The 24,029-nt window shown below is 40.2% G+C and overlaps 1 protein-coding gene across 5 annotated transcripts; it reads right to left on the bottom strand.

Annotated features, from left to right (window-relative positions):
• Positions 1–2,756: 2,756 nt before the first annotated feature.
• LOC139413437 (complement decay-accelerating factor-like) lies at positions 2,757–23,720 on the bottom strand. 5 transcript variants are annotated; one of them, XM_071160819.1, is made up of 19 exons: positions 23,596–23,720; positions 21,452–21,637; positions 21,223–21,322; positions 20,113–20,183; positions 19,728–19,913; positions 19,389–19,472; positions 19,138–19,221; positions 18,887–18,970; positions 18,636–18,719; positions 18,385–18,468; positions 7,864–7,947; positions 7,613–7,696; positions 7,362–7,445; positions 7,111–7,194; positions 6,987–7,037; positions 6,857–6,898; positions 6,494–6,536; positions 5,726–5,807; positions 2,757–5,528 (listed from the first exon to the last, which is right to left on the bottom strand). In XM_071160819.1, the coding sequence occupies exons 1-18, from the start codon at positions 23,660–23,662 to the stop codon at positions 5,744–5,746; spliced, it is 1,566 nt and encodes a 521-aa protein (XP_071016920.1). In that variant the 5' UTR covers positions 23,663–23,720; the 3' UTR covers positions 2,757–5,528; positions 5,726–5,743. The 5 variants fall into 5 exon arrangements, with proteins under 5 accessions (XP_071016920.1, XP_071016922.1, XP_071016921.1 ...); XM_071160820.1 differs by lacking the exon at positions 5,726–5,807 and having other exon boundaries at positions 5,282–5,528; positions 6,494–6,539; XM_071160822.1 differs by lacking the exons at positions 2,757–5,528; positions 5,726–5,807; positions 6,494–6,536; ... (4 more) ...; positions 7,613–7,696; positions 7,864–7,947 and adding exons at positions 16,254–16,802; positions 17,000–17,081; positions 17,768–17,810; positions 18,131–18,172; positions 18,261–18,311 and having other exon boundaries at positions 23,596–23,717.
• Positions 23,721–24,029: the final 309 nt, after the last annotated feature.

The following is a 24,029-nucleotide window of genomic DNA, read 5'->3' as shown; positions in this document are numbered from 1 at the left end:
TCATCGACCTGGCCAAGGCTTTTGTCAATCACCGCATTCTTATCGGCAGACTCAAAAGCCCTGGTTTCTCAAATGACTGCCACGCCTGGTTCACCAACTACTTCTAAGACGGAGTTCAGTGTGTCAAATCGGAGGGCCTGTTGTCCAGACCTCTGGCAGTCTCTAGGGTTCAATTCTCGGGCCGACTCTTTCCTCTGTATACATCAATGATGTCACTCTTGCTGCTGGTGATTCTCTGATCCACCTCTACGCAGACGACACCATTCTGTATACATCTGTCCCTTCTTTGGACACTGTGATATCAAACCTCCAAACAAGCTTCAATGCCATACAACACTCCTTCCATGGCCTCCAACTGCTTTTAAATGCTAGTAAAACTAAATGCATGCTCTTCAACCGATTGCTGCCTGCACCCCCCTGCCCGACCAGCATCACTACTCTGGACGGTTCTGACTTAGGTCTTTGTAGTTGTCCACATATTCTAAGTGTCTGGTTAGACTGTAAACTCTCCTTCCAGACTCACATTAAGCATCTCCAATCCAAAATGAAATCTAGAATCGGCTTCCTATTTCGCAACAAAGCCTCCTTCACTCATGCTGCCAAACATACCCTCGTAAAACTGACTATCCTACCGATCCTTGACTTTGGCGATGTCATTTACAAAATAGCCTCCAACACTCTACTCAGCAAACTGGATGTAGTCTATCACAGTGCCATCCGTTTTGTCACCAAAGCCCCATATACTACACACTACTGTGAACTGTATGCTCTCGTTGGCTGGCCCTCGCTACAGATTCATCACCAAACATTGGTAGTGCTTACGGCCCAGTACATCACTGGGACCAAGCTTTCTGCCATCCAGGACTTCTAAACCAGGCGGTGTCAGAGGAAGGCCCTAAAAGTTGTCAGACTCCAGCCACCCAAGTCATAGACTGTTCTCTCTGGGCACTTACAGTGTGGTAGCATTCTAGGTCCAAAAGGCTCCTTAACAGTTTCTACCCCCAAGCCATAAGACTGCTAAACAGTTAATCAAATGGCTACCTGGACTATTTGCAATGACCCCTTTTTTTACACTACTGCTACTCGCTGTTATTATCTATGCATATTCACTTTACTCCTACCTACATGTACATATTATCTCAATTACCTCAACTAACCAGTACCCCCTGTATATAGCCTTATTATTATTTTTTATTTTTTTTAGCAAATATTTACTTACGTACTCTAAAAAAACTGCATTGTTGGTTAAGGGCTTGTAAGTAAGCATTTAATGGTAAACCTGTTGTATTCGGCACATGTGACAAAACATTTTATTTTTATATTATGAAATTATCTTTCGTCATGAAAAAATATATCTGTGGTGGCCTATCAGTAAAGACCCATGGCCATAGTTGTCAGTGTCACTTGTTGCCTTATTGTTGTGTTGCAGGTTTATCTGTACCCTTAGATCTCCTCTTGCGTCTAGCCTTATAAATGCTGTCAAGAAAGCCTGCACATACTGTATGACCAGTCTTCATCAAGGTGAGGGGGAAGAGTCCACATTTTGAGCTACAGAAAGGGACACCAGCAGCCTCATCCTGGGACCTCTAATCCTAAAAGCAACAGTTCAAGGCTTTGAGACTGTGGATGGACGCACAACGGTGCAGTGTAAGCACAGGTCAAAGAGCTTTTTTAGCACGTTGAGATAATGGCCTTGTTATTCCCAGTAAGCATAGTTGTGAATGTATCTATTGAGTTTCGACATTTGGCAATGACAGTGACCTACAGTGCTCTCGGAAAGTATTCACTGCCCTTGTTTCTCTGCTAAAACATGAGCAATAAAGGACTAGTTCACACATTTTGTTGGGGGGAATATAATATTATATATATTTGTATTCATTTATCAGAGACCTTCAGCACCCCTACTTCCCGTGGCTATGATTGAATATCCCTATGAGCATAGTGAAGTTATTAACTACACTTTGGTGTATCAATACACCCAGTCACTACAAAGATATAGGCATCCTTCCTTACTCAATTGCCACTCTGGGATTTCACCATAAGGCCAATGGTGACTTTAAAACAGTTAAAGAGTTTAAAGGCTGTAATAGGAGATAGTGACCACTCTGCAGAGCTGCTTCCAGAACAAGATTCATGCCAACCTATGCTTCTTAAAGAGAAAGTAATCAGATTTACGTTACTGAGTTTGGGTAATTCAAAAGTTAAGTTACTGATTACAATTTAGGACAGGTAACTATACTGAACAAAAACATGCAACACTTTCAAATACTTTACTGAGTTACATTTCATAGAAGGAAATCAGTCTATTTAAATCAATTCATTAGGCCCTAATCTATGGATTTCACATGACTGGGCAGGGGCGCAGCCATGGGTGGTCCTGAGAGGGCATAGGTCCACACACTTAGAAATCAGGTCCACCCACTAGGGAGCCAGGCCCAGCCAATCAGAATGATTTCCCCCCACAAAAGGGCTTTATTACAGACAGAAATACTCCCCAGCTTCCCCACTCCCCCTTATCAGACAATCCCTCAGGTGAAGGAGCCGTATGTGGAGGTCCTGGGCTGGCGTGATTACACGTGGTCTGCGGTTGTGAGGCCAGTTGGATGTACTGCCAAATTCTCTAAAACGATTTTGGAGGTGACTTATGGTAGAGAAATTAACATTCAATTATTTGGAAACAGCTCTGTTGGACATTCCTGCAGTCAGCATGCCAATTGCAAGCTCCCTCAAAACTTGAGACATCTGTGACAAAACTGCACATTTTAGTGGCCTTTTATTATCCCAGCACAAGGTGCACCTGTGTAATGATCATGCTGTTTAATCAGCTTCTTGATATGCCACACCTGTCGCGTGGCTGGATTATCTGGCTAAGGAGAAATGCTCACTAACAGGAATGTAAATAGGGTTGCCAACTGTCCCGTATTAGCCGGGATGTCCCTTATATTGGGCTAAATAGGTTTGTCCCATACGGGACCTCCCTTGTCCCGTATATTCATCCAATAACAGTATAGTGTAAACGCGCCAATTCATGCAAAGTAATTTCTGTTATTGTTCGGTCGGTTTGGCATATCAAGGAAGTATAGATAAACATGCAAACAAGACTGTGCAGCTACAACAAACAATGTGAGGTAAAAAATATGTGGGTTAAGCCCGTCAGTGTTGACTCGACCAAAGCTTTCTGTACTTTATGTGTCGGGAAATATCAATTGGCCACGAAGGGGAGAATGACCTAACTCAGCATGCTTCCACAGAAATGCACAAGGTCACGCTAGCTAAAGGTGCTAGCAATATCGGTGCATTCTTCGTGACGTCTACTGCGGAAACTGATATAATTGGAAAACACCTCCGTTTACCAGTTATTGAGCAGAGCCAACAATCACATTCTGAAAGCTAATTGCCCAGCTCACATAGCTCATAATGCCTGCAAGCACGCCTGCGGTCAGTGGATATTGAGACAATTGTTTTACAGCCACTTATCAGTATCCGCTTCCCGAAGAGAGGAACTGCATGCATTTTTTTGTCTTTTTTGACACCGAGTGGCGTGAAATTCTGCGACATGTTTGCTCACGATGGCTCTTCATCCAGCTGTCGATCGTCTCCAGCAAAGCTGGCCAGCTCTTACATCATACTTCAGGTCCCTTAGGGAGACCTGTCCTGTGGCACTGAATAGTATTTTCGAGTATAAAGAAAAAACAGAAGATGCTGAGATTTATCTGTGCTTTTTCCACAAAGTGGGTGTGTTTTTGACCAACTCGTAAAAAAAGCTGGAGGAAACAGCGCTCTGCATCATAGATGTTTACGAGTAAGTCCAAAAGTTCAAAATGTAAGATGCTTCAGCTGAAACAGGACAGTTTTTTTCTGAGTAGACCAAGAAGCTGATGGACAAACAATTGTCAGCACAAAGGTCCAAGCAGCAACAGGACTTTGAAGTTCTATGACACATACATTGACAAGTGGTTTGATTTCTCACCAGAACATGTAATACAGTCAGTATGGACCAACTCTATGAAGAGTTTTGTGCTAGCCTGGAGGAAATACAGAATACCAGACAGGATACCACAAAATCCACCAGTGCGAAGTAGGTGGCAGTATTCAAAAGCCTAAGGAAAGCCAACTTGATCAACATGTTCAGGATTGTCTCATTTGTCCTCAGTGTGCCAGACTCAAATGTCTTTGTAGAGAGGATTTTCTGTCTGATGAACATTAAATGGTCAGACTCAAGAAACCGATGTAGCACAGAGCTGATCAAAAATGAACTTCAAATATCTGGGAACTGTGACTTGTCATGTAATGCCTTCTATCTGGCTATGCAAGAGGAGAAAGGACGGCTTGAATCAGTCACAAGCAGCAAAAAATATGTAGACTTGGTGAGTGACTCATGCCCCTCTTTCCTCTTTTGCATTTGAAACGTTTTTTTGTTGTTGCTGTAAAGATCCAAATTGTGATATCTTTGATAATTTATTTAGAGATTTATTCATATAAGTTTACATAATGATAGAGTTTTAGTAAAGCTATAGGCTAAATGGAATATAAAAATGTTTTGCCTTTCCAATTGAATAAGAATATGAATATACACTGTATTCACACGACACCATACCCATACCGCCGTGGCACTGTGCACTGACTGGCACGCACCTTTTGTCCCTTATTTGGTAGTGAAAAAGTTGGCAACCCTAGATGTAAACTAATTTATGCACAACATTTGAGAGAAATAAGCTTTTTGTGGATATGGAACATTTCTGGCATATAGTATAGTAACTGTAACAGATTACATTTACAAATGAACATACCCAACCATGATTATTAGACAATGTACATACTTTCATATTTACACGTGTCTCAAAGAAGGAGCAAAGGCAGTTATCATAAAAATAATTTGATCTCTTAAATCACACAATACAAACTAGAACATCAAAAGTACAAAACCTCTAAGTAAATAAGATTGACATTATTTTGTGACATTTGGGGCTGCAGGAAAATAACATGAAGAGCTGGTTTCCTGGACCCAGATTAAGCCTAGTTGAAAAGGAATACAGTGCTGTAGGCTTAACCTGGGTCCAGGAAACTGTCTCTTACTGTTATTTTCCTGTGAGCCACGATCAGTAAGCACACATTTAGAAATGGTCAGTGATTATCAGCCTGGGAATTTCCTCAGTCATACATTTTGTTTAGTGCACTAATCTCATTACAGGGGCTTCTGCCCACACAACAGAGCAAGCTAGCAACCTGTAGTCAAATAAGGCAGTTGAAAAGACAATTAGGTATATTTCAGTTTTGTATATAAATGGAGAAAAAAAATATTTAAATACCGGTTTTCAAACATTGGGTTAAAACATTTCCGCTGAACTGACTTTCAAAAACAACTTAATAAAAAGTGCAATTATAACTTCCATTCAGTATTGCCACATACATAAGGGCACTGTAAATTAAATGGCTTTGTCCAACCAGGGAATGGTCAGAGGAACAATCCGCTGGCACTACTTTTCAAGGCTACAGATGCAGACTAGCAGATAGGTGCAGTCCTAGCCCTGGAAAGAAATGAGACATTTTAGACAAAGCATTGACTCAGCGGAGCAGTTTTAACAATAGTGTCACTATTTAGATTACTCAAGCTCAAAGACTAACACAAACCGTATAGTCATATGAGTGAGACTTTGGTTAAAAGATGGTGAACATATTTTTGAATAATGGTTTTAATATAATGATATGTATGAACTGTAGGTACCTTGGGTAGGCATTCAACTTAGTTATTTTGAAATTGTAATAATTCCTCTGTTCGACTTCGGTCTTCTCCAAACTGGTACGAGCTATGTATCATTTTCAAACAATGACAGTTTGTCAGGATTACCATGTTTACATATAATAGTGCAGTAAAGAAATATATTCTGCATGCCAATCTCAGTATTTTAGCAGTGTTTTAGTTGGGTAGTTTGTGTGTTCCAGTGTGGTAGGCAGTTAGAAAGCTGGTCAGCTCAGCACTGTGTATAGCCTAGCCTACTACCCCACCTCCCTTTAGAACAACATACTCTATTCTCTTTTTCAAAGCCAATATCTGTCCGAGAGTGCCTTTGCAAAGGATTTCCTTACTACCTTGATTTTTCAACACACTGCAGGAAAAATGTAATTTTTTGGCCAAAACAGGGAAAAGTAACCAGCAAAAAGTTTGATCATGCAAATCACAGATACTGTAGGGAATAAATAAATACAGTATAAATGCCCATGGCCAGACTGAATGTTAGTTGATGGGTTATGTAAATAAAGTTTTGTTAACAAATATTGTTTAGGTTAATTAATTGGCCAACCGTATAGCTAGTTTATCCAAATAATTGTTTGATTTAATGACGGTGTAAGTCAGTTGCCAGAAGCTGTGGTTAATGCACATACAGTATAGTTAGTAAGAGGAAAATATCATCTGTGATTTAGTTGTAGGTGAAATCGTGCTTAATCATGGACTATTTTCGAAAAAGATAAATTATTAAATGTAGGTTCTCACCCTTTCCTCTTACAATACCGTGTGATCAGAACAATAAGTGTAACTGCTAAAGACAAGTTATCAATCATGAGTCCACTGTATGATCTTCAAATGGTGAAGAGAAAGTGTAACACAAATCTGATAAACATGGTAAAATGTGAAAGTAGGCAGTTTAACTAGGCTTACTAGTGTAACAAATCAAGTAATGTGGAGGAAATTCCTGATGGGCTACAGAAGGGAATGTTTCCCCAGTACAGTATAAAACAAAGTATCCAGTTTAGTTAGAACATATCTTTGAACTCAACAGCTACTTCTTCAAAAAGTGTATTAGAAACAAATATCCCCCCTCTCACTTGTGATTGTTTCAAATGATGGAATTCTTACTTATGACAGTGCCGATCCCACTTCCCACAACTGCTGCAATCTCTGAAATAGAGATTCAGTATTATTTGTTCAAATATGAGCTAGAAAAATATACTACAAAATAATAATCAATTGAATCAACTTAACTCACCAGTACCTGCATTGGTGTCATGTTCCCCAACGCCATTATTCCTCCCTGAAACTGCAAATTTCAAATTAAATTAATAATCAAGCCCTTGATTACACTAGGATAGATTTACTTGGATTTCCTCTACCTCGTATTGTGGGTGGAACAGTCGATGTTGTTGTTATTGATGATGTTGATATAGTTGTTGGTTTAAAAAGAATGTCATTGACATCTATGAAATAGAAACGTACAATGATTATTCAGTATTGCACCTTCATGCAGTGCTTTCATTTTTAATTAGTGTACACCACTGTTACTCCCCGAATCTGCAAATACCAAATTCAATGAATTATCAAGCCCTTGATTACACTGGGATAGATTTACTTGGATTTCCTCTACCTCGTATTGTGGGTGGAACAGTCGATGTTGTTGTTATTGATGATGTTGATATAGTTGTTGGTTTAAAAAGAATGTCATTGACATCTATGAAATAGAAATGTACAATGATTATTCAGTATTGCACCTTCATGCAGTGCTTTCATTTTTAATTAGTGTACACCACTGTTACTCCCCGAATCTGCAAATACCAAATTCAATGAATTATCAAGCCCTTGATTACACTGGGATAGATTTACTTGGATTTCCTCTACCTCGTATTGTGGGTGGAACAGTCGATGTTGTTGTTATTGATGATGTTGATATAGTTGTTGGTTTCAAAAGAATGTCATTGACATCTATGAAATAGAAATGTACAATGATTATTCAGTATTGCACCTTCATGCAGTGCTTTCATTTTTAATTAGTGTACACCACTGTTACTCCCTGAAACTGCAAATACCAAATTCAATGAATTATCAAGCCCTTGATTACACTGGGATAGATTTACTTGGATTTCCTCTACCTCGTATTGTGGGTGGAACAGTCGATGTTGTTGTTATTGATGATGTTGATATAGTTGTTGGTTTCAAAAGAATGTCATTGACATCTATGAAATAGAAATGTACAATGATTATTCAGTACTGCACCTTCAAGTGTACACCACTGTTACATATGACACTGACAGGGATTTACAGAAGGAAGATCAATGACAATGTTCCTTATGATAGTCCGACACATGCCTGCAGTGTCTAGATGTAGGGTGATGGCGGATCTACAACAATAATATATAATGTATCCTCTGTAAAGCATATAACCCATAACAGTTGGCAGATAATTGATCAAACATAAATGGAATCCATACCTTTACATTCAGGAGGTAATGAGTTGTATTCACCATCTTCAATGCACTCAATTGATTTGTTTCCAATGAGGGTGTAACCTTCATTACAGGAGTACTGTATGACACAACCATACTCTGGTAACTCTTCACCAGGCTTCTCTATGATCGTGCCATTCATTATCTCAGGAGGTTTATCACAAGTTACCACTGAGGAAGACACATACATGGTTGCATTATATCTGTGGTCTTTATTCAAACAAGTTCAATGCCTTATTTTCATTTTATTTAACCTTTATTTTGACAAGGAGTCATGCTTTGACAGGGAGTCATGCATAGATGTCCAAGTGTGTCAATGGCAAATATGGGAGATTTACCTTTACATCTTGGTCTTCCACTCCAACCTGTGGCATAACACTGCCTGTAACTTGTGCCCATAAGTTGATAACTAGAAGAGGAGGAGAGAGCATGTGAGAGGTGGTCAATGATGTATATAAACCCTGGATTGCTTATGCCATCTATTGGTTATTGAGAGGTTTTGAAGCTTACGGTCGGCCATATTTGCACTCCCCAGTAGGAGCAGTCCTCCATAGGAATGAATGCAATTCTACAGTACAGTGCCTTCAGAAAGTATTCACACCCCTTGACTTTTTCCAATTTTTGTTGTGCTACAGCCTGAATTTAAAATGTATTAAATTTTGATTTTGTGTCACTGATCTACACACAATACCCCATAATGTCAAGTTGGAATTATGTTTTTAGAAATGTTTGTAAATTAATTAAAAGCTGAAATGTCTTGAGACAATAAGCATGCAACCCTTTTGTTATGGCAAGCCTAAATAAGTTCAGGACTAAAAATGTGCTTAACAAGTCACATAAGTTACATGGACTCACTCTGTGTGCATTAACAGTGTTTAACATGATTTTTAAATGACTACCCCACACATTCAATTATCTGTTAGGTCCCTCAGTCGAGCAGTGAATTTCAAGCACAGATTCAACAACAAAGACCACAAAGAAGGACTCCTATTGGTCGCTTAGTAAAACTTTGAATTGTGTATCAATACATCAATTGTGATTTTAAAACAGTTTTTCAGCAGTTTTAAGGGTAGGAACATGCTTCTTTATCACATTTGGTTATCAAAATTGCCTTAACATACTAAAATGTTTAAGTTCATCTTTAATAAATTAATTTCTATAGCTTCCAAAATATGTCTTACAGCGGTGGGGGAGTGCCAAGATGGAGGCACGGTGGCTTCAACACAGCACCCCTTATCAGCCATCTAGTTTATACATTCATTATTGGAGGTGGTTGGGTGGGGTGGTTGTCTGGCATTGAATCTTTTGACAAAATAATTCTAACATACTCTGATGATACATTAGATACATGATGAAGCATACTCACCCTTTATCACAGATTGCTCTTGCTGATGCACCAAAAAGCGTACCTTCCTTAAACTCATATGTCAAATGTGGAATCTTCCTGGGGGCACCACAGTCCTTCTCTGAAATGAATAATCATCGAGCCAAGTTAACGCCAGCAACAAACAATCAAACAGTAAATAAATCAAACATGCAATAAAAATCGCACTTTACAGAAAAACTGAGAAAATTGCTACTATTTTGCCGCATACTTTTGCAGGTTAATTTGAGCGTGCTCCACTTTCCACTCGTGCAGGTGATTCTTTCAGATCCTTGCTCTTTCAAGTAGCCGTTGGCACACTCAAAAGTGGCTTCCCCTCCCTCCGCAAAATCGTTCATTAATAGCGCATCAGTCGTTAGAACAACATTTCCCTCTACTTGAGGTTTGGGACACTCGGCTGTGAGAACATGATATAGTAGAATAGGTCAACTCCACACACAATGAGAGTTACGTTGGCCAGCTCAAATTAGCAAAGTGTCTATTTGTAACCAAAACATTAAGCTATAACTTTTATAAACGTTAGCTAGCAAACGGTTACTGTACAGCAAAGTTACCATGACTAGAAACGTACTCACCATTTCCACTTGTTAAAAAGATAAGGCATATCAAGCACTTAGTCCATGCATTTGAATAAAACATTATACTGGCTGTCCTTTTTAAAGTTGATTTTATGTGAAGACAAGTCAGTCTCTCGATCTAACAAGTTCTCTCTGATCTTGTTGGCACTACCTAGCTGGCTGTTTACTCAGTACCAACCAGTCCCATGGACGACTTCAACTGTCGCTTGAAGATATTTTCACTTTCCAGCAACCATAGCAACCCTGTAGCGTTTCACCTAAAACGGGGTTTCACGTAGTTACCACAGCTACAAAGTCAATACACAACCATATCGTAAAAAAAACTATTAAGACAAAAATTTGTTTTTTGGTCTTCATTTAAGGTTAGCATATTGGTTAAGGTTAGGGTAATGTTATAAATCACATTTTAAGAAGATATGGTGGCTGACTTTTGGCAGTGTTAAATTGTGACGCCCGTAACACCACGCGCAGAGTAACCCAGAGCTACTCCATAATAACCTAATAATACAGTATTATAATTAATCCTGATTAAATAATGATTATGATATGTTTCTGAAGAGGGCCTAGTTGAGAATACATAGAAGGGGAAATGGAGTTCATGTAATTTTGACTGAAGTGGAGAAAGCTATGAGTTAACTGACCACATCACTGAATAGTTTCCATCCTCCCCTGCCTTGTGACCTGTGGACAAGTTTGAGTTTCGGTTGGCTCAACTGAAGATAAATGATGCACTTGATCTGTCAACGTGTCTTATTGCGCTTCATGCGCTTGAAACTGCACAGGATAGAGGTCAGGGATTTGGGCAGGCTTTGTTAAAATCCCCATATGCTCTAAGTTATATATTTAACATATTACAATGGTCATTAATAATAATAATAATATATGTATTTTATATAGAGCTTTTCATTACATGAAGAACCTCAAACGCTTTAAAAATGAAACAAAAAACTCATTTATTGATGGTAGTTCGTTCATGTGTTGGCTGGACAATGATCTTATACGGTGGCGGCGTGTCCAGAGGACATCAACTCAAGGGACTCGAGCACGGACTTCCACTTCAGTATCCGAGCGGACAATCCTCCTTATCATTTGCTCATGCATGAACATAAGACTACATTGGTATGGTTCTTGTATAATTCAAAGTAAGGGCATGGGAACAAGTATACAGACTTCTATCAAACGATAATGATATCGTATCTTCCATTTCCTGCATAGGAATAACTGAGCTTTTTTCCACAGTTGGAGAAATCTAGGGCGTATCCTCCCCTAAACTGGTGGAGATCTCCAAAACAGCACCGTTGCCATGGTAAGTAGATTGTCTACAGAAGAAATATCCCTGACAGCAGTGGCGGTTCTAGCTGGTATGGCTCCCTGGGCGAACCCAACCTTCATACAAAAAAAGCACCATTCTGCACTAACTGTAATTTTTATTCAGACATTTGGAACAACAAAAATGAATCATCCTAAAATGTAAAACTATATAAATATAAAAATACATACAAAAAGAAGTAACAAAGACAAATAGAAACAAATTTGTGTTGATTTGGCACTCGAGCATCAATACATTACCCATCCCTCAACACTGTCAACCAAGGGTCAAGACTAAACCAATTCACCTTGGTGGTGTGCACACTGGTTTTATATTATTCTTAACGATTTCGCACAAACCAGAAAAAAATGCAACAATATGTCAGTGAAACTATATATTTACAGTATTATGAATGAATTGTGGTTTATTTGGTAGCATTTCGTAGTGTGACTGATTTTACTAATTGCATTAGTACTGTACGGAGTTAAAGGTGCACTATTTGATAGATTCTCACGCTCCCCCTACCTCGGGCTTCCAGTGGGGAGACCTGAGGTCAACCTCCCCCACACCCCTCCCCATCTCGTACTTCTGAGTGGCTGACCTTCCCAAGCAGTGGCCTGCCTAGATCACAAACTTGTAAGGACCGACGCTGGAGTTGAGAAACAGGGACGCGGAGTCAAACATTTAATCGGAAAAAACGCATAACAAGATGGCGCCGACAGAGATGGTCGCCTCGCTTCAGGTCCTTAGAAAACTATGCAGTTATTTGTTTTATAATGTATTATTCCTTAAATTGTTAGCCAGAAAATCTCAAGTGTTATTACATACAGCCGGGAAGAACTATTGGACATAAAAGCGATGTCAACTTACCATCATTATGACCAGGAATACGTCTTTCCCGAAGCGGATCCTTTGTCGGACCTCCACCCTGGACATGCGATCTTATCCCAGAGGCCGACCCAAAACACCGCTGTCGCCGCAGGAGAGGCAGACAGAGCGGCCTACTGGTCAGACTCAGAAGGCGAGCACACCATCCACCGCTTCCTAGAATATAACTCGCCAATGTACAATCTCTAGATAACAAGGTGGACAAAATTAGGGCATGAGTTGCCTTCCAGAGAGACATCAGAGATGCTCTGTTTCACGGAAATATGGCTCACTCGGGATATGTTGTCAGAGTCAGTACAGCCACCCGGATTCTTCACGCGTCGAGCCGACAGAAACAAATATCTCTATGGTAAGAAGAAGGGTGTATGCCTTATGACTAACGACTCATGGTGTAATCACAACAACATACAGGAACTCAAGTCCTTTTGTTCACCCAACCTAGAATTCCTTACAATCAAATGCTTCCAGGGAATTCTCTTCGATTATAGTCACAGCCGTGTATACCCCCCCCCCCCCCCCCCCCTCCCCCCTCAGACAATAACATTGTCGTATACGCTGACTCGGTGAGCGAGTTAGTTAACAAGTGCATCGGAGATGTCGTTCACTCTGTGAACATTAAAACCTTCCCTAACCAGAAACCGTGGATTGATGGCAGCATTTGCGCGAAACTGAAAGCGCAAACCACCGCTCTTAATCATGGCAAGGCGACCGGAAACACGACCGAATACAAACAGTGCAGCTATTCCCTCCGCAAGGCAATCAAGCAATCAGTATAGAGACAAAGTAGAGTCGCAATTCAACGGCTCAAACGTATGTGGCAGTGTCTACAGTCAATCACGGATTACAAAAAGAAAACCAGCCCCGTTGCGGACACCGATCTATTGCTCCCAGACAAATTAAACAACTTCTTTGCTCACTTTGAGGACAATACAGTGCCACTGACATGGCCCGGTACCAAAGCCTGTGGGCTCTCCTTTTCCTTGGCCAAAGTGAGTAAAACATTTAAACGTGTTAACCCTCGCAAGGCTGCCGGCCCAGACGGCATCCCGAGCCGCATCCTCAGAGCATGCGCAGACTAGAGGTCGACCGATTAATCGGAATGGACGATTAATTAGGGCCGATTTGAAGTTTTCATAACAATCGTAATCTGCATTTTTGGACACCGATCATGGCCGATTACATTGCACTCCACGAGGAGTGGCAGTCTGACTACTTGTTATGCGAGTGCAGCAAGGAGCCAAGGTAAGGTGCTAGCTAGCATTAAAAATAATCAATCTTAACATAATCACTAGTTAACTACACATGGTTGATGATATTACTAGTTTATCTAGCTTGTTTTGCGTTGCATATAATCAATGCGGTGCCTGTTAATTTAGCTTTGAATCATAGCTTGCTTCGCCAAACGGATGATTTAACAAGCGCATTTCAGAAAAAGCACTGTTGTTGCACCAATGTGTACCTAACCATAAACATCAACGCCTTTCTTAAAATCAATACACAAGTATATATTTTTAAACCTGCATATTTAGTTAAGATTGCCTGCTAACATTTCTTTTAACTAGGGAAATTGTGTCACTTCTCTTGCGTTCTGTGCAACAGAGTCAGGGTATATGCAGCAGTTTGGGCCGCCTGGCTCGTTGTGAACTGTGTGAAGACTATTTCTTCCTAACAAAGACAGCCAACTTCGCCAAACGGGGGATGATTTAACAAAAGCATTTGCGAAAATAGCACAATCGTTTTTGGTGAGTGACTCATGCCCCTCTTTCCTCTTTTGCATTTGAAAAGTTGTTTTGTTGTTGCTGTAAAGGTCCAAATTGTGATTTCTTTGAAAATGTATTTTGAGGTTTATTCATATAAGTTTACATAATGATACAGTTTTAGTAAATCTATAGGCTAAATGGAATATAGAAATGTTTTGCCTTTCCAATTGAATAAGAATATGAATATACAGTGTATATTCATTCACACGACACCATACCCATACCGCCGTGGCACTGTGCACTGGCACGCCACCTTTTGTCCCTTATTTGGTAGTAAAAAAGTTGGCAACCCTAGATGTAACCTAATTTATGCACAACATTGGAGAGAAATAAGCTTTTTGTGCAAAGGAACATTTCTGGGATATAGTATAGTAACTGTAGCAGATCACATTTACCTACCCAACCATGATTATTAGACAATGTACATACTTTCATATTGTCACGTTCTGACCTTAGTTCCTTTGTTTTGTCATTGTTTATATGGTCAGGGCGTGAGTTGGGGTGGGAAGTCTGTTTGTTTTTCTATGTTTGGTTTCTGTGTTCGGCCTAGTATGGTTCTCAATCAGAGGCAGGTGTTGTTAGTTGTCTCTGATTGAGAATCATACTTAGATAGCCTTTTTCCACCTGTGTTTTGTGAGTGTTTATTTTCTGTATTTGTGTTACGTGTGTATGTCACCAGACAGGACTGTTTCGTTTTGTTCATTCTGTTATTTTTGTATTGATTCAGTGTTCAGTGCTTTCTTTAATTAACATTATGAACACTTCCCACGCTGCGCTTTGGTCCTCCTCTCTTTCTCCCGATGACATCCGTTATAGAAACACCCACCACAAAAGGACCAAGCAGCGTGGTAACGGGCAGCAGCAGCAGCAGCAGTGATGTCAGGACTCCTGGACATGGGAGGACGTTTTGGACGGCAAGGGTTGCTACACATGGGAGGAGATCCTGGCTGGAAGGGATCGCCTCCCATGGGAGAAGGGAAAAGCCGGAGAGAGGATCCAGCGACACGAGGGAACACGGCTGGCAAGGAAGCCCGAGAGGCAGCCCCTAAAATGTATTGGGGGGGGGGGGGGGGGGGGGGGGGGGCGGAACACGGGGAGTGTGGCTAAGGCAGGTAGGAGACCTGCGCCAACTCCCCGTGCTTACTGGAGACAGACAGAGAGGGACCGGGCAGGCACCGTGTTATGCGGTGGAGCGCACGGTGTCCCCGGTGCATGTGCATAGCCTGGTGCGGTACATTAAAGCTCCTCGTATCGGCCGGGCAAGAGTGGGCATCGAGCCAGGTGCCATGAAGCCGGCTCTACGCATCTGGTCTGCAGTGCGTCTCCTCGGGCTGGCGTACATGGCACCAGCCTTACGCATGGTGTCCCCGGTTCGCCAGCACAGCCCTGGCTACGGGGAGCATTCAACCAGGTAAGGTTGGGCAGGCTCGGTGCTCAAGAGCTCCAGTGCGCCTGCACGGTCCGATCTATCCGGTGCCACCTCCACGCACCAGCCCTCTGGTGGCAGCCCCCCGCACCAGGCTGTCTCTCCGTCTCCTCCCTACAGGTGCTCCCGCCTGTCCAGTGCCGCCATAGTCTCCCGTCTGTCCTGGGCCGCCGGAGTCTCCCGTCTGTCGTGGGCCGCCAGAGTCTCCCGTCTGTCGTGGGCCGCCAGAGTCTCCCGTCTGTCCTGGGCCGCCAGAGTCTCCCGTCTGTCCTGGGCCGCCAGAGTCTCCCGCCAGCCAGCCAGGAGCCGCCAGCCAGCCAGGAGCCGTCACGTTCTGACCTTAGTTCCTTTGTTTTGTCTTTGTTTATATGGTCAGGGCGTGAGTTGGGGTGGGCAGTCTGTTTGTTTTTCTATGTTTGGTTTCTGTGTTCGGCCTAGAATCATACTTAGGTAGCCTTTTTCCACCTGTGTTTTGTGGGTGTTTATTTTCTGACTTTGTGTTACGTGTGTATGTCAACAGACAGGACTGTTTCGTTCGTTCTGTTATTTTTGTATTGATTCAGTGTTCAGTGCTTTCTTTAATTAAAATTATGAACATTTACCACGCTGCGGTTCGGTCCTCCTCTCTTTCTCTAGACGACATTTGTTACACATATTTACACGTGTCTCAAAGAATGAGAAAAGGCAGTTATCATGAAAATTATTTGATCTCTTAAATCACACAATACACACTATCAAATATAAGTACAAAACCTCTAAGTAAATAAGATTGACGTTATTTTGTGACATTTGGGACTGCAGGAAAATAACATGAAGAGCTGGTTTCCTGGACCCAGATTAAGCCTAGTTGAAAAGGAATACAGTGCTGTAGGCTTAACCTGGGTCCAGGAAACTGTCTCTTACTGTTATTTTCCTGTGAGCCACGATCAGTAAGCACACATTTAGAAATGGTCAGTGATTATCAGCCTGGGGATTTCCTCAATCATACATTTTTTTTAGTGCACTAATCTCATTACAGGGGCTTCTGCCCACACAACAGAGCAAGCTAGCAACCTGTAGTCAAATATGGCAGTTGAAAAGACAATTACGTATATTTCAGTTTTGTATATAAATAGAACATTGGGTTAAAACATTTCCGCTGAACTGACTTTCAAAAACAACTTAATAAAAGAGGAACAATCCGCTGGCACTACTTTTCAAGGCTACAGATGCAGACTAGCAGATAGGTGCAGTCCTAGCCCTGGAAAGAAATGAGACATTTTAGACAAAGCATTGACTCAGTGGAGCAGTTTTAACAATAGTGTCACTATTTAGATTACTCAAGCTCAAAGACTAACACAAACCGTATAGTCATATGAGTGAGACTTTGGTTAAAAGATGGTGATCATATTTTTGAATAATGGTTTTAATATAATGATATGTATGAACTGTAGGTACCTTGGGTAGGCATTCAACTTAGTTATTTTGAAATTGTAATAATTCCTCTGTTCGACTTCGGTCTTCTCCAAACTGGTACGAGCTATGTATCATTTTCAAACAATGACAGTTTGTCAGGATTACCATGTTTACATATAATAGTGCAGTAAAGAAATATATTCTGCATGCCAATCTCAGTATTTTAGCAGTGTTTTAGTTGGGTAGTTTGTGTGTTCCAGTGTGGTAGGCAGTTAGAAAGCTGGTCAGCTCAGCACTGTGTATAGCCTAGCCTACTACCCCACCTCCCTTTAGAACAACATACTCTATTCTCTTTTTCAAAGCCAATATCTGTCCGAGAGTGCCTTTGCAAAGGGTTTCCTTACTTCCTTGATTTTTCAACACACTGCAGGAAAAATGTAATTTTTTGGCCAAAACAGGGAAAAGTAACCAGCAAAAAGTTTGATCATGCAAATCACAGATACTGTAGGGAATAAATAAATACAGTATAAATGCCCATGGCCAGACTGAATGTTAGTTGATGGGTTATGTAAATAAAGTTTTGTTAACAAATATTGTTTTGGTCAATTAATTGGCCAACCGTATAGCTAGTTTATCCAAATAATTGTTTGATTTAATGACGGTGTAAGTCAGTTGCCAGAAGCTGTGGTTAATGCACATACAGTATAGTTAGTAAGAGGAAAATATCATCTGTGATTTAGTTGTAGGTGAAATCGTGCTTAATCATGGACTATTTTCGAAAAAGATAAATTATTAAATGTAGGTTCTCACCCTTTCCTCTTACAATACCGTGTGATCAGAACAATAAGTGTAACTGCAAAAGACAAGGTATCAATCATGAGTCCACTGTATGATCTTCAAATGGTGAAGAGAAAGTGTAACACAAATCTGATAAACATGGTAAAATGTGAAAGTAGGCAGTTTAACTAGGCTTACTAGTGTAACAAATCAAGTAATGTGGAGGAAATTCCTGATGGGCTACAGAAGGGAATGTTTCCCCAGTACAGTATAAAACAAAGTATCCAGTTTAGTTAGAACATATCTTTGAACTCAACAGCTACTTCTTCAAAAAGTGTATTAGAAACAAATATCCCCCCTCTCACTTGTGATTGTTTCAAATGATGAAATTCTTACTTATGACAGTGCCGATCCCACTTCCCACAACTGCTGCAATCTCTGAAAGAGAGATTCAGTATTATTTGTTCAAATATGAGCTAGAAAAATATACTACAAAATAATAATCAATTGAATCAACTTAACTCACCAGTAGCTGCATTGGTGTCATGTTCCCCAATGCCATTATTCCTCCCTGAAACTGCAAATTTCAAATTAAATTAATAAACAAGCCCTTGATTATACTGGGATAGATTTACTTGGATTTCATCTACCTCGTATTGTGGGTGGAACAGTCGATGTTGTTGTTATTGATGATGTTGATATAGTTGATGGTTTCAAAAGAATGTCATTGACATCTATGAAATAGAAATGTACAATGGTTAATCAGTATTGCACCTTCATACAGTGCTTTCATTTTTAATTAGTGTACACCACTGTTACTCCCTGAAACTGAAAATACCAAATTCAATGAATTATCAAGCCCTTGATTACACTGGGATAGATTTACTTGGATTTCCTCTACCTCGTATTGTGGGTGGAACAGTCGATGTTGTTGTTATTGATGATGTTGATATAGTTGTTGGTTTCAAAAGAATGTCATGGACATCTATAAAATAGAAATGTACAATGATTATTCAGTATTGCACCTTCATACAGTGCTTTCATTTTTAATTAGTGTACACCACTGTTACTCCCTGAAACTGCAAATACCAAATTCAATGAATTATCAAGCCCTTGATTACACTGGGATAGATTTACTTGGATTTCCTCTACCTTGTATTGTGGGTGGAACAGTCGATGTTGTTGTTATTGATGATGTTGATATAGTTGTTGGTTTCAAAAGAATGTCATGGACATCTATAAAATAGAAATGTACAATGATTATTCAGTATTGCACCTTCATACAGTACTTTCATTTTTAATTAGTGTACACCACTGTTACTCCCTGAAACTGCAAATACCAAATTCAATGAATTATCAAGCCCTTGATTACACTGGGATAGATTTACTTGGATTTCCTCTACCTTGTATTGTGGGTGGAACAGTCGATGTTGTTGTTATTGATGATGTTGATATAGTTGTTGGTTTCAAAAGAATGTCATTGACATCTATGAAATAGAAATGTACAATGATTATTCAGTATTGCACCTTCATGCAGTGCTTTCATTTTTAATTAGTGTACACCACTGTTACTCCCTGAAACTGCAAATACCAAATTCAATGAATTATCAAGCCCTTGATTACACTGGGATAGATTTACTTGGATTTCCTCTACCTCGTATTGTGGGTGGAACAGTCGATGTTGTTGTTATTGATGATGTTGATATAGTTGTTGGTTTCAAAAGAATGTCATTGACATCTATGAAATAGAAATGTACAATGATTATTCAGTATTGCACCTTCAAGTGTACACCACTGTTACATATGACACTGACAGGGATTTACAGAAGGAAGATCAATGACAATGTTCCTTATGATAGTCCGACACATGCCTGCAGTGTCTAGATGTAGGGTGAAGGCGGATCTACAACAATAATATATAATGTATCCTCTGTAAAGCATATAACCCATAAAAGTTGGCAGATAATTGATCAAACATAAATGGAATCCATACCTTTACATTCAGGAGGTAATGAGTTGTATTCACCATCTTCAATACACTCAATTGATTTGTTTCCAATGAGGGTGTAACCTTCATTACAGGAGTACTGTATGACACCACCATACTCTGGTAACTCTTCGCCAGGCTTCTCTATGATCGTGCCATGCATTATCTCAGGAGGTTTATCACAAGTTACCACTGAGGAAGACACATACATGGTTGCATTATATTTGTGGTCTTTATTCAAACAAGTTCAATGCCTTATTTTCTATTTTATTTAACCTTTATTAAGGAGTCATGCCTTGACAGGGAGTCATGCTTTGACAGGGAGTCATGCTTTGACAGGGAGTCATGCATAGATGTCCAAGTGTGTCAATGGCAAATATGGGAGATTTACCTTTACATCTTGGTCTTCCACTCCAACCTATGGCATAACACTGCCTGTAACTTGGGCCCATAAGTTGATAACTAGAAGAAGGGGAGAGAGCATGTGAGAGGTGGTCAATGATGTATATAAACCCTGGATTGCTTATGCCATCTATTGGCTATTGAGAGGTTTTGAAGCCTACGGTCGGCCATATTTGCACTCCCCAGTAGGAGCAGTCCTCCATAGGAATGAATGCAATTCTACAGTACAGTGCCTTCAGAAAGTATTCACACCCCTTGACCTTTTCCAATTTTTGTTGTGCTACAGCCGGAATTTAAGATGGATTACATTGAGATTTTGTGTCACTGATCTACACACAATACCCCATAATGTCAAGTTGGAATTATGTTTTTAGAAATGTTTGTAAATTAATTAAAAGCTAAAATGTCTTGAGACAATAAGCATGCAACCCTTTTCTTATGGCAAGCCTAAATAAGTTCAGGACTAAAAATGTGCTTAACAAGTTACATAAGTTGCATGGACTCAGTCTGTGTGCATAACAGTGTTTAACATGATTTTTAAATGACTACCCCACACATTCAAATATCTGTAAGGTCCCTCAGTCGAGCAGTGAATTTCAAGCACAGATCCAACAACAAAGACCACAAAGAAGGGCTCCTATTGGTCGATTAGTAAAACTTTGAATTGTGTATCAATACACACAGTCACAACAAAAATACAGGCACCCTTCCTAACTTAGTCACTGGAGAGAAAGGAAACTGCTCAGGGATTTCACCATGAGGCCAATTGTGATTTTAAAACAGTTTTTCAGCAGTTTTACGGGTAGGAACATGCTTCTTTATCACATTTGGTTATCAAAATTGCCTTAACATACTAAAATGTTTCAGTTCTTCTTTAATAAATTAATTTCTATAGCTTCCAAAATATGTCTTACAGCGGTGGGGGAGTGCCAAGATGGAGGCAGGGTGGCTTCAACACAGCACCCCTTATCAGCCATCTAGTTTATACATTCATTATTGGAGGTGGTTGGGTGGGGTGGTTGTCTGGCATTGAATCTTTTGACAAAATAATTCTAACATACTCTGATGATACATTAGATACATGATGAAGCATACTCACCCTTTATCACAGATTGCTCTTGCTGATGCACCAAAAAGCGTACCTTCCTTAAACTCATATGTCAAATGTGGAATCTTCCTGGGGGCACCACAGTCCTTCTCTGAAATGAATAATCATCGAGCCAAGTTAACGCCAGCAACAAACAATCAAACAGTAAATAAATCAAACATGCAATAAAAATCGCACTTTACAGAAAAACTGAGAAAATTGCTACTATTTTGCCGCATACTTTTGCAGGTTAATTTGAGCGTGCTCCACTTTCCACTTGTGCAGGTGATTCTTTCAGATCCTTGCTCTTTCAAGTAGCCGTTGGCACACTCAAAAGTGGCTTCCCCTCCCTCCGGAAAATCGTTCATTAATAGCGCATCAGTCGTTAGAACAACATTTCCCTCTACTTGAGGTTTGGGACACTCGGCTGTGAGAACATGATATAGTAGAATATGTCAACTCCACACACAATGAGAGTTACGTTGGCCAGCTCAAATTAGCAAAGTGTCTATTTGTAACCAAAACATTAAGCTATAACTTTTATAAACGTTAGCTAGCAAACGGTTACTGTACAGCAAAGTTACCATGACTAGAAACGTACTCACCATTTCCACTTGTTAAAAAGATAAGGCATATCAAGCACTTAGTCCATGCATTTGAATAAAACATTATACTGGCTGTCCTTTTTAAAGTTGATTTTATGTGAAGACAAGTCGGTCTCTCGATCTAACAAGTTCTCTCTGATCTTGTTGGCACTATCTAGCTGGCTGTTTAATCAGTACCAACCAGTCCATGGACAACTTCAACTGTCGCTTGAAGATATTTTCACTTTCCAGCAACACTGTAGCACTTCATCTAAAACTTGGTTTCCAGTAGTTACCACAGACACAAAGTCAATACACAACCATATCGTGGTTGGTCTTCATTTAAGGGTAGGAATGGGAATAAGGTTAGCATATTGGTTATGGTTAGGGTAATGTTAGGGATTTGGGCAAACTTTGTTAAAATCCCCATATGCTCTATGTTATATATTTTACATATTACAATGGTCATTAATAATAATAATATATGTATTTTATATAGAGCTTTTCATTACATGAAGAACCTCAAACGCTTTAAAAATGAAACAAAAAAACTCCAAAACATTTTTTTATTGATGGTACTTCGTTCATGTGTTGACTGGACAATGATCGTATACTGTGGCGGCGTGTCCAGAGGACATCAACTCAAGGGACTCGAGCACGGACTCCTGCTTCCACTTCAGTATCCGAGCGCACAATCCTCTTATCATTTGCTCATGCATGAACATAAGGCTACGTTGGTATGGTTCTTGTATAATTCAAAATAAGGGCATGGGAACAAATATACAGACTTCCACTCTGAGTGACAGGAATTCATTGGAAGAAATCTATCAAACGATAGTGATATCGTATCTTCCATTTCCTGCATAGGAATAGCTGAGCTTTTTTCCACAGTTGGAGAAATCTAGGGCGTATCCTCCCCGAAACTGGTGGAGATGTCTCCAAAACAGCACCGTTGCCATGGTAAGTAGATTGTCTACAGAACAAATACCCCCCCCCCCCCCATACAAAAAATGCAATTTTTATTCAGACATTTAGAACAACACAAATAAATAATCCTAACATTTAAAACTATTTTAATATAAAAATATATACAAAAATAAGACTCATAAATATCAAAAAGAAGTAACAAAGACAAATAGAAACAAATTTGTGTTGATTTGGCACTCGAGCATCAATACATTATCCATCCCTCAACACTGTCAACTAAGAGTCAAGACTAAACCAATTCACCTTGGTGGTGTGCACACTGGTTTTATATTATTCTCAATGATTTCACACAAACCAGAAAAAAATGCAACAATATGTCAGTGAAACTATATATTTACAGAATTATGAATGAATTGTGGTTTATTTGGTAGCATTTCGTAGTGTGACTGATTTGACTAATTGCATTTGTACTGTACGAAGTTAAAGGTGCACTATTTGATAGATTCTCCCTACGCTCCCCCTACCTCGGGCTTCCAGTGGGGAGACCTGAGGTCAACCTCCCCCACACCCCTCCCCATCTCGTACTTCTGAGTGGCTGACCTTCCCAAGCAGTAGCCTGCCTAGATCACAAACTTGTAAGGACCGACGCTGGAGTCGAGAAACAGGTACGGGGAGTCAAACATTTAATCGGAACAGACGCATAACAAGATGCCGCCGACAGAGATGGTCGCCTCGCTTCAGGTCCTTAGAAAACTATGCAGTTATTTGTTTTATAATAATTTTGATTATTCCTTAAATTGTTAGCCAGAAAATCTCAAGTGTTATTACATACAGCCGGGAAGAACTATTGGATATGAAAGCGATGTCAACTTACCATCATTATGACCAGGAATACGTCTTTCCCGAAGTGGATCCTTTGTTCGGACCTCCACCCTGGACATTGGATCTTATCCCATAGGCCGACCCAAAACAACACTGTCGCCGCAGGAGAGGCAGACAGAGCGGCCTACTGGTCAGACTTAGAAGGCGAGCACACCATCCACCGCTTCCGAGCATATACAGTGGGGCAAAAAAGTATTTAGTCAGCCACCAATTGTGCAAGTTCTCCCACTTAAAAAGCTGAGAGAGGCCTGTAATTCGCCAATGTACAATTTCTAGATAACAAGGTGGATGAAATTAGGGCACAAGTTGCCTTCCAGAGAGACATCAGAGATGCTCTGTTTCACGGAAACATGGCTCACTCGGGATATATTGTCAGAGTCAGTACAGCCACCCGATTTCTTCACGCATTGCACCGTCAGAAACAAA

Source organism: Oncorhynchus clarkii, chromosome 7, assembly GCF_045791955.1.
Source record: "Oncorhynchus clarkii lewisi isolate Uvic-CL-2024 chromosome 7, UVic_Ocla_1.0, whole genome shotgun sequence".
Classification (NCBI taxonomy): Eukaryota; Metazoa; Chordata; class Actinopteri; order Salmoniformes; family Salmonidae; genus Oncorhynchus; species Oncorhynchus clarkii.
This window is presented reverse-complemented; position numbering and strand designations above follow the sequence as displayed.